Genomic DNA, 10,756 nt, shown 5'->3' on the forward strand with positions numbered 1-10,756 from the left:
TGGGGGGGGTCTGACAAAATGACATTGACAACCGAGGGGGGGGGGGGTGCTGCTGCCGAAAATTACCATCCGTGACTTGACGGGGGAACTCCGGAAATGAAAGTGACCTCTCCTCTCAGCCGCAGTGGCGCCCCTGCACCCACTGCCGCCCCGAGGCCTGGCCTTGTTGGCCTTGTCTGGAATCCGGCCCTGCACCTACCCTTAATCTGTTCCTCTCATCCTCAGTCAGCTGCTTCTGTAAAATAGAAACACTCTGGTCTATGGAAGAACTCAAGATCAGTGACCCTCTCTTCTTGAAGTGGATACTGTCATCTATGTCAAAAAAATAAAAAAGACCTGGGTTAAACATTTTATTCTTCAGATCTCTTACATACAAGAAGAGTCACTAAAACACAAAAAGACAATATGGTAATATATTAAAGCTGAATATGCTTTAAAAAAAAATCCTTACCTGTTAGTTTTCTTGAAGGGACAAATGTGAGCACCCATGGGTCCCTGTACCCTCTGCTTTGCCCAAACGGCAGGCTGTTTCAAATAGGCAAAGCGCTGACATTTCCGAGTCGTAAAAACACAAAAAAAAAAAAAAAGCACATGCCTATTCAAATTTGCTACTGACCCAGCATTATGTTGGCCGTCTCACTAACCAGGAGGAATGATTAACATGTGAGCAGGTATGGACAAATACTATGATGAAGTGCTGAAACTTTGCCCAACCAGAATGGCCCAACATTTTTCGGACAAGCAGAGGGTACTGAAACTTGCTGCCAGTACATGTTGGTACTTCATACCCATCGGTGGCTTTCAGTAGTCTTCACTGACAAACTCTTAAGCACCTATACTCAAGTGTAATACAATAGACCAGGGATGTCAAACTCAATTTTGCCGAGGGCCGCATCAGTATTACGGTTGCCCTCAAAGGGTCTGTTGTATTTGTAAGAGTACATACATTTGTCCAGGGCTTTACTTTTCTTAGAATTGGTGCAGGAACTCAACCACAAATTGCACTACCAGTGGGAGGATCTTGAAGAAACAATAAATACCAGGAGTGCGTTATGTTCAGAGTTCAGGGGTGTGCCATGTACCAAGTGCAGGATTTAGGGGTGAGTTGAGGAGTGTGATATCCACAGTGTACAGGGTTCAGGCTAAAAAAAACAAAAAAAAAAAACCCAGGTGCGAGGGCCACGTGAAATGGCCTGTCGGGCCGTATTCGGCCCACAGGCCTTGTGTTTGACACCTGTGCAATAGACAGTATGCAGCATATATTTCTGCTGGTAAGTGTTACAAAAGGGCTAAAATATTTATTGGATATAAATCAACTCCAGTTCCCTCCAGTGTTGCTTTAGTCACTGAAACCTTAAAAAAAAAAAAAAAAAAAAAAAAAGTATGGCTAAAGCTTCTCTTCTGGGTCACAAGAGTGCACTTACTTTTGCACTCATGTGACCCAGAATCAGCTCACAGCGGGCTAAAGCCTCTGGAGGGGTCCTGACCATTTTGTCGGGATCCACCCGATTGGCAGCTGGCTTAGCCTCTGAGCCAGTGGCTGCTGTCCCTTCTCCAGTGGTAACTAACAGTCACCGCTCTCTGCTCCAGGAGAACTGAGCAATCAGCGGTCATGCGTTTGTTCAGTTTTTGGGCTTAGAGCCAGCCACAGCATCAGACCAATACTGCTACATGGAGTCAAGTATAGAGGTTTGTTATAACAATATACCGAGATATGGATGTGATTAAAATTAGGGGAATTCCTGTTATACCTATATATGAAATTGCAGGCTCAACTGGAGGGTATTTGTTCTTCCCCCTTGTTTTTGGCACAGACATCTCCCATTGAACCTCTTGGAGGGGTTTAGGGATTATTTGGAACCATAATCATTATTAAAGGGTGAGAATGTGTCCACCAGATGACCTACCGACATATAACGCGCACCCCAAGTTTAGAAAGGTAGTTTAAGAAAAAAAAAAAATTAAATTTTTTGCCCTGCGGCCTTGTCCGGCGTCCGTCTGCGGCTTCCTTGCGCGGGGTCCGTCCAGCCTTGTGGGTGTCCGTCGTCCGTCTGCGAGTCCACCTTGCCCGGGGTTACAGTGGTGTTGGTTTTTGGAGCCGGATTTCCTGTGTGTTCGGCTCCTCTCGCGTGGCTGCAGGCAGAGCCGAATGCGCAGTACTCTAGGCTGCGGCTCTCACAGACAGCGGGGATCTGCGTATAACGCACACCCACAATTTTCCCCTGATTTTAAGGGGGAAAAAGTGCGCGTTATACGCCGATAAATACGGTATATTGTTAATTATGTCAAATTTGTATGAATAGGGACCATTTTTAGTGTCCCCCATATCTAATTGTGTTTACCAATTGTAAAACTTAGTGTGTGTTTTTCTTGGTTTTAGTGATATTGTATTTAAAAAAGGTCCTACAGAAGTTCCTGAAGAAGCCACGTTTGTGATGAAACATGTAGAGGCAACCATTCTTTTGTATTGGGACCACAGGGCTGTCTTTGTCCGATTATTTTTAGTAATTTTATATTATCTATGCAATACAGTTTTCTATTTTTGTGTTTTTGGATTTCCATACTTCTCCTTTAAACACTTGGTCATGTTATCTCTGCCAAAGAAAAACAGCAAATCTAATCTCCAATTCACCCCTCCTTTAAAAATTACACCAAGGAAGCACGAATCAGCTTTTCCTCTACAAAAATATTTTAATCTTTTTGCTACTCTTTATAAATCCCAGCAAAACTCTTATCAGTTGGGTCTGTTTACATACATACACACACACACACCGTATATATAAGCCGAGGCACCCATTTTTACCACACAAATAAAAATAAAAATGGGCAAACGTATTGACTTGAGTATAAGCCTAGGGTGAGAATGCAACAGCAACTGTAAGTGGAAAAGAGGGTCAACAATGCCCATTGCAGCCAGACCTCACGTGCCCATTGTAGAACCACTTTGCGGTGTACCCGAGTCCGTGACATGCAGATGGCGGCCGGGCAGTGTTAAAAAGTCGCGCTCCTCCATGTCCTGTTCCGTGATAGGTGGAACACTCAGTTTCCCAGCAGACACTGTGTTCAGTGTTCTGCCTATCATGGACGCCCTCTCGTCTATCACGGCGTCCATGATAGGCGGAACACTGAACACAGTGTCTGTTGGGAAACTGAGTTGTTCCCGCCTATGACGGAACAGGACATGGAGGAGCGCGACTTTTTAACACTGCCCGGCCGGCGTTAGCATGTTACGGTACACTGACTCGAGTATAAGCTGAGTGGGTCACTTTCAGCCCAAAAAAAAGGGCTGAAAAACTTGGCTTATACTTGAGTATATACAGAATGGCCCGGATTCACATACATCGGCGCATATTTATGTCGCCGTAGCGTATCTTCTTTACGGTACGCTGACGCAGCGCAGAGAGGCAAGCACCGAATTCACAAAGCACTTGCCACCAAATCTGCGCTGGGTTTCTTAGGCGTAAGTCCCCGTAAGTGGGCGTGAGCCATGCAAATGAGGCGTGACCCCATGCAAATGATGGGCCGAGCACCATAAAGATACGAATACCGAACGGCGCATGCGCCGTCCCGTGGACGCATCCAGTGCGCATGATCACAATAACGTCGGAACTACTCCCTAAGATACACCGGATCACTGCCTACGACGTGAACATAACCTACGCCTAGTCATATTCACGTACAACGCAAACGACAAAAGATACAACAGCTTGTGTTCCCTGGTCCATAACTTTGCCTGGGTTGCGCCCCATACATGGGGAATAACTTTACGCCGGATGTACGACTTGCGCAAACCGCGTATATTATGCGCCGGGCGCAAGTACGTTCGTGAATCGACGTATCTCCCTCATTTCCATATTTGAATAGGAAATCAATGGGAGCGTCACATGCGACCAGCGTAAATATGCGCCCACAATACGCCGGCGTAGGCAAGTTACGTTGGTCGGATGAAGCCTATTTTCAGGCGTATCTAGTTTTGTGGGCACGGCGCACAGATACACCACGTAAGTGCAAATATGCGCTGTCGTATCTCGAGATACGTTGACGCAAGTGCTTTGTGAATCCGGGCCTATATATCCACATTTGCATGCATTACAAAACCCCCAGCGCATAACCATGTAAAGCAGCATCTTCCAATTGCTGTCTATAGGTGGTTTTACACGACAGCTGCAGGTCGGGAAAGTTTTTACAAAGGCTCTTGATGCTGTACAGCCCTCTTGTAGGCTTGAGCCCTAATGTGGGTAAACAAACTGCGTGCCACCATTACATACCTCTAAATATTCTGTTATAGAAAGGTTACCATTTTTTTGGAAATCACATAGCGATGTTCTGCATCCACTGTAGATGCAGCCATTGTTTAATAACATTCATCTATAAGGAACGTGTTATCCATCAACAACCACACAGGGGGGCAACTTGGCTCCAGCAGTATGTTCAGCCCCAATCTGGAGATATCAGTGCTGAGAGAGTATTCCAGTCGTGTTCACCTGCTTACCAAGTTCAAATGAATGTTCCAATTCGATGTTTGTTCCACAATTTTCAGATTCTCTTCCTTCTCCAATCTGGAAAGAAAGAAACTGGATATCAGTCCCAACAAAACACATAACTACTGACAATCCCTGGTATTGAAGGAGAATTCAGGGTTTTTGGAATGTGGCCTTTGGGTTTCAATAATGGTCAACGCCATCATAACTAAGTATGAGCTCCAGCGTGTTCGCATAGTACACGTGCAGAGCCCGCCAGGAAGTCGGCACGGCGCTGCGCTAATCACAGCCAGGGAGACATTTCCCGATCTCTGCAGCCGAGTATCGGGACAATGTCTCCCTGGCTGTGATTAACGCAGTGCCGGTCGGCTGTGATTAGCGCAGCGTCGTTCTGACTTCCTGGCGGGCTCTGCACGTGTGCTATGCGAACACGCTGGAGCTCATCCTTAACCACTTCCGGACTGCCGCATGTACATATACGTCGGCAGAATGGCACGTACAGGCACATTGGCGTACCTGTACGTCCCTGCCTAGACGTGGGTCCGATCGGGACCCCCCCCGCGCGCTACATGCGGCGGTCGGAAACCCGCGGGGAGCGATCCGGGACGAGGGCGCGGCTATTCGTTTCTAGCCGCCCCCTCGCAATCGCTCCCCGGAGCTGAAGAACGGGGAGAGCCGTATGTAAACACGGCTTCACTGTGGCGGCTGCATCGATGGAGTGATCCCTTTTATAGGGAGACTCGATCGATGACGTCAGACCTACAGCCACACCCCCCTACAGTTGTAAACACACACTAGGTGAACCCTAACTCCTACAGCGCCCCCTGTGGTTAACTCCCAAACTGCAACTGTCATTTTCACAATAAACAATGCAATTTAAATGCATTTTTTGCTGTGAAAATGACAATGGTCCCAAAAATGGGTCAAAATTGTCCGAAGTGTCCCCCATAATGTCGCAGTCACGGAAAAAAAAAAAATGCTGATCGCCGCCATTAGTAGTAAAGGAAAAAAAAAAAAAAAAAAAACTATCCCCTATTTTGTAAACGCTATAAATTTTGCACAAACCAAATCGATAAACGCTTATTGCGATTTTTTTTTACCAAAAATAGGTAGAAGAATACGTATCGGCCTAAACTGAGGAAAAAAAAAAGTATATATGTTTTTGGGGGATATTTATTATAGCAAAAAGTAAAAAATATTGCATTTTTTTCAAAATTGTGGCTCTATTTTTGTTTATATCTCAAAAAATAAAAACCGCAGAGATGACCAAATACCACCAAAAGAAAGCTCTATTTGTGGGGAAAAAAAGGACGCAAATTTTGTTTGGGAGCCAGATCGCACGACCGCGCAATTGTCTGTTAAATCGACGCAGTGCCGAATTGTAAAAACCCCTTGGGTCATTTAGCAGCATATTGGTCCGGTCCTTAAGTGGTTAATCATAACCTTTTAAAGTGAGAGGAAACTGCCATGGATGATTTTTACCTATAGGTAAGCCTTACTATAGGCACGGTAAATATCTCCTAAACGTATGCAGTTTATGAGATATTTACTTGTAAAGCCGCAGGTGAGGTCACAGGACCATGCGCTCTGAAGGGACAGCATACCGTGCTTGTAGCTGCGGTGGGGTGACTGGAGCTCCTCTTTAATTAACAATGTTCCTTCTATTTCTGTATGTGGATGACGGCACTGGGAGTGCCAGTGGAGGACCCTAGAAGAGGAGGAACGGAGCTGCTCTGTGCAAGACCACTGTACATGGCACGTAAGCGTTACATGTTCATAAACAAAAAAGAAGTTCCTTTATATTCACTTTGAGCATTCGGCTAGGCCAGAGTTTGTCACTGCCCCTGGTGAATGCAAAGATGTGCCCCTGGTGCGTGTACAAATGTACTGCTGGGCTCAAATACTGATACAGCTCTGTGGTACATCTGCTGATGCACTGGGGTACTTAGCACCTGCGCATTTGTGGGTTTTGCTGCACAAAGACCACCAACAGGGATACTGGAAACTTTCCCTGTCCTTGCACGTGCGCGTGCGCATTTCTGCAGTGCGTACACAAATGCACTAGGGATCGACCAATATTGTTTTTTTCAGTGCCGATACGATACCAATATTTCCGCCACCTCTCAGGCCGATATCATCTATACTGTGTAAAAAATGTTACACTTTCAGTTTCCCTATTTATTGTTGTCACAAGGAATGTAAACATCCCTTGTGACAGTAATAGGCAGTGACAGGTACTCTTTATGGAGGGATCAGGGGTCTACAAGACCCCAAACCCCTCTTCTGCACTTGAAAAATATTCAAAAATGTCAAGACCGCATTTTTTTTACCTGGCGCCTTTAAGATGCCAGTAATCCGGGAAGTGATGACGCTTCTGGGTTACTAGATCCAAGACCCGAACAAAGCATCAGCTTTGTTCGGGTATTCGGCCAACTGGCGGACGTGCCGACTGGTTCCTTAGGCCTCCTGGTGGGATGGGAGAGCCCGGCGAGTGGCAGCAGAAAAAACAGCCGAGCGGCTGCTGAGCCGCATCTGCTATTACAATAAAGCTGACTGTCCGCTCTAAAGAAAGATAGCATCACCCCGGTAAAACCCCTCGAAGCAATATTGGTATGTTTTGTGACTGATACCTCTAAAAAAAGTGAACGCCCACAGATAATCGGTTGATCCCTAAAATGCACTAATGAGCTTTGCCAGGACCAGAACGTGTGGCAAAGAACCTGTGGATGCATCTGCGCGCGCACACCATAACAGGGGGCGGAGTCATTGAACAAGGTGGACAGAGGATCCACTTTAATAACTGGCTGCATTTGTTTTCAATATTGTTTTCTGCACTGCTATATGCCTCCAGAGTCCAGTATAGAGCCCAGAGCCTGCTATACACCTCCCGGGTCCAGTATAGAGCCCAGAGCCTGCTATACACCTCCCAGGTCCAGTATAGAGCCCAGAGCCCGCTATGCACCTCCCGGGTCCAGTATAGAGCCCAGACACTGCTATGCACCTCCCAGGTCCAGTATAGAGCCCAGAGCCTGCTATGCGCCTCCCAGGTCCAGTATAGAGCCCAGACACTGCTATGCACCTCCCAGGTCCAGTATAGAGCCCATACGCTGCTATGCACCTCCCAGGTCCAGTATAGAGCCCAGACACTGCTATGCACTTCCCAGGTCCAGTATAGAGCCTGCTATGCACCTCCCAGGTCCAGTATAGAGCCCAGCCACTGCTATGCACCTCCCGGGTCCAGTATAGAGCCCAACCACTGCTATGCACCTCCCGGGTCCAGTATAGAGCCCAGACACTGCTATGCACTTCCCAGGTCCAGTATAGAGCCCAGACACTGCTATGCACCTCCCAGGTCCAGTATAGAGCCCAGCCACTGCTATGCACCTCCCAGGTCCAGTATAGAGCCCAACCACTGCTATGCACCTCCCAGGTCCAGTATAGAGCCTGCTATGCACCTCCCAGGTCCAGTATAGAACCTGCTATGCACCTCCCAGGTCCAGTATAGAGCCCAGAGGCTGCTATGCACCTCCCGGGTCCAGTATAGAGCCCAGAGGCTGCTATGCACCTCCCGGGTCCAGTATAGAGCCCAGAGGCTGCTATGCACCTCCCGGGTCCAGTATAGAGCCCAGAGGCTGCTATGCACCTCCCGGGTCCAGTATAGAGCCCAGAGGCTGCTATGCACCTCCCGGGTCCAGTATAGAGCCCAGAGGCTGCTATGCACCTCCCGGGTCCAGTATAGAGCCCAGAGGCTGCTATGCACCTCCCCGGTCCAGTATAGAGCCCAGAGGCTGCTATGCACCTCCCCGGTCCAGTATAGAGCCCAGAGGCTGCTATGCACCTCCCCGGTCCAGTATAGAGCCCAGAGGCTGCTATGCACCTCCCCGGTCCAGTATAGAGCCCAGAGCCTGCTATGCACCTCCCGGGTCCAGTATAGAGCCCAGAGGCTGCTATGCACCTCCCGGGTCCAGTATAGAGCCCAGAGGCTGCTATGCACCTCCCGGGTCCAGTATAGAGCCCAGAGCCTGCTATGCACCTCCCGGGTCCAGTATAGAGCCCAGAGCCTGCTATGCACCTCCCGGGTCCAGTATAGAGCCCAGAGCCTGCTATGCACCTCCCAGGTCCAGTATAGAGCCCAGAGCCTGCTATGCACCTCCCAAATCCAGTATAGAGCCCAGAGCCTGCTATGCACCTCCCAGGTCCAGTATAGAGCCCAGAGCCTGCTATGCACCTCCCAGGTCCAGTATAGAGCCCAGAGCCTGCTATGCACCTCCCAAATCCAGTATAGAGCCCAGAGCCTGCTATGCACCTCCCAGGTCCAGTATAGAGCCCAGAGCCTGCTATGCACCTCCCAGGTCCAGTATAGAGCCTGCTATGCACCTCTTAAATCCAGTATAGAGCCCAGAGCCTGCTATGCACCTCCCAAATCCAGTATAGAGCCTGCTATGCCACTCACAGGTCCAGTATAGAGCCTGCTATGCACCTCCCAAATCCAGTATAGAGCCTGATATGCCACTCACAGGTCCAGTATAGAGCCTGCTATGCACCTCCCAAATCCAGTATACGGCTAGACAGTCATTGACAGCTCCTTACCTTTACTCTGCACACATTAGCCCGAGTACCAGCAGGGAGTAATAAGCAGACAATGAGAGACAGAAGCAGACCGTGCCCCAACAACCGGGCCATTGCACTTCCAGATAAGGACCATGTATTAAAGTCACTGTGTCCCCTCCGTCTCACCGTACAGGCCGCCATGACAGTACAAGACGGAAATTACACAGCGCATGCGCATCAGTCGCCAGATGGACTTTACCAAACCAACAGTGGGAGGGTCGAGATTTTCATTTTTGTTTTCTCGCTACTTTTCCTGTGTCGAAATCTTTCATCAACTTAATTAACGCCTCTTCAAACTAATAATTCATGTTAATTGCTGGCATAGCTTAGGAAGTCAGGAGCAAAGGTACAGAATGGAATATACCATATGAATAACGTAGTAAAGGAAAGGAGTGCCGTGCGAGTCAAGCCTCGGTGCGACTGACCAATCAGAATGATAAATAGCTGGGCTGGTTAGGTGCTGCTGCTGCATCTATAATCGACCTTCAACTGCTCCTGTCTGGAAATGATTTTATAGATAGAAATATCATTATTAAAAGGCAAGAAAGCAAAACAAAACAGAATGCTTTAAGAGAGTCCATACCTGCTAGTGTCATTTGTTATATTTTTATAGATAGAAATATCATTATTAAAAGGCAAGAAAGCAAAACAAAACAGAATGCTTTAAGAGACTCCATACCTGCTATTTTTGCCCAGAGAGTAAGACTTGACAGGCTGTGAGGCGGGCAGCGGTGGCTATGGGCAGAGAGTCGCTGATTGCCGTCATTACTAGTAAAAAAAAATAATATGCCCCTGGATTTAATTAAAAAAATCTGGTCACCTTACCCCAGGAGTTATTGGGTTACTAAGCGGCATATCGACTTGTGTGGGTGTAACGAGATGTCTGCGGCCGCCTTCGTGTTTTGTCAGAATAAGAAACCTATTTAAACGCATAGAAATTTAAACGCATAGTGGCTATGCTGGAACGCATTGCACATGTGCAGTAAGCAATTTTTGTTGGTAACTTCACCTCCGTTACAAAATCTGACGGCTCACCTAATCTGATGGAACAGAATCGGTGACCCCATCAGATTAGGTAACAGAAGTGACGATCCATCATTCATTACACCGCAACGGCCATCTTGGTACACCCCACACCCGGCTGCAGTCAGGGGAGAGGAAAGGGATCACACTGAATAGGTGTATTCTAGAGGGGGAGGGAGGACATTCTCCTCCGGGTCCTAAAGCTGTACACTGATCTGCAACATCTCGCCCTCTACAGAGATTGGGGGGATCCATCACCACACCATTCGCAGTACCTGTATTGTGTCTGCAGTCTCTGACCATCTCCTGTATCATGTCTGCAGTCTCTGTACATCTCTTGTATCATGTCTGCAGTAGGGTGACCACAATTCCAAACTGCCATTCAGGGACACCCCCCTCTTTCACAAAAATTTGCCAATTTTAAAAGCTTATATGCAAGTAATTGGCCATAATAGGGGTAAGGGGGTCCGGGTACTGCCTTAGGGGACATGTATTGTAACGGGAGTCACTTTTGGGCACCGTTAGAGCCAGAAAATAATGGACATGCAGAATATGTCTTGGACTGCAGCCCACCTGTCTGTCTGTCTGTTGTGATGTAAATGAACCTAGGATGGCTTCTAAGGATCTTTCATTGTGGCTTG

General features: G+C 47.7%; 1 protein-coding gene across 2 annotated transcripts in view; it reads right to left on the minus strand.

The window, feature by feature from the left end:
• The window catches only part of EMC10 (ER membrane protein complex subunit 10), a 55,444-nt gene extending 46,179 nt beyond the window's left edge, over nucleotides 1–9,265 (minus strand). Inside the window, exons 1-3 of one of the 2 annotated variants that reach the window (XM_040327491.1) lie at nucleotides 9,072–9,264; nucleotides 4,493–4,559; nucleotides 200–312 (exon numbers count right to left, since the gene is read on the minus strand). In XM_040327491.1, the coding sequence (XP_040183425.1) occupies nucleotides 200–312; nucleotides 4,493–4,559; nucleotides 9,072–9,233 (342 nt within the window). In that variant the 5' untranslated portion in view covers nucleotides 9,234–9,264. Of the gene's footprint in view, nucleotides 1–199; nucleotides 313–4,492; nucleotides 4,560–9,071 lie in introns of both variants that reach the window. The other variant, XM_040327492.1, reaches the window with a different exon arrangement.
• Nucleotides 9,266–10,756: the final 1,491 nt, after the last annotated feature.

This window comes from Rana temporaria, chromosome 10, assembly GCF_905171775.1.
Source record: "Rana temporaria chromosome 10, aRanTem1.1, whole genome shotgun sequence".
Taxonomy (NCBI): domain Eukaryota; kingdom Metazoa; phylum Chordata; class Amphibia; order Anura; family Ranidae; genus Rana; species Rana temporaria.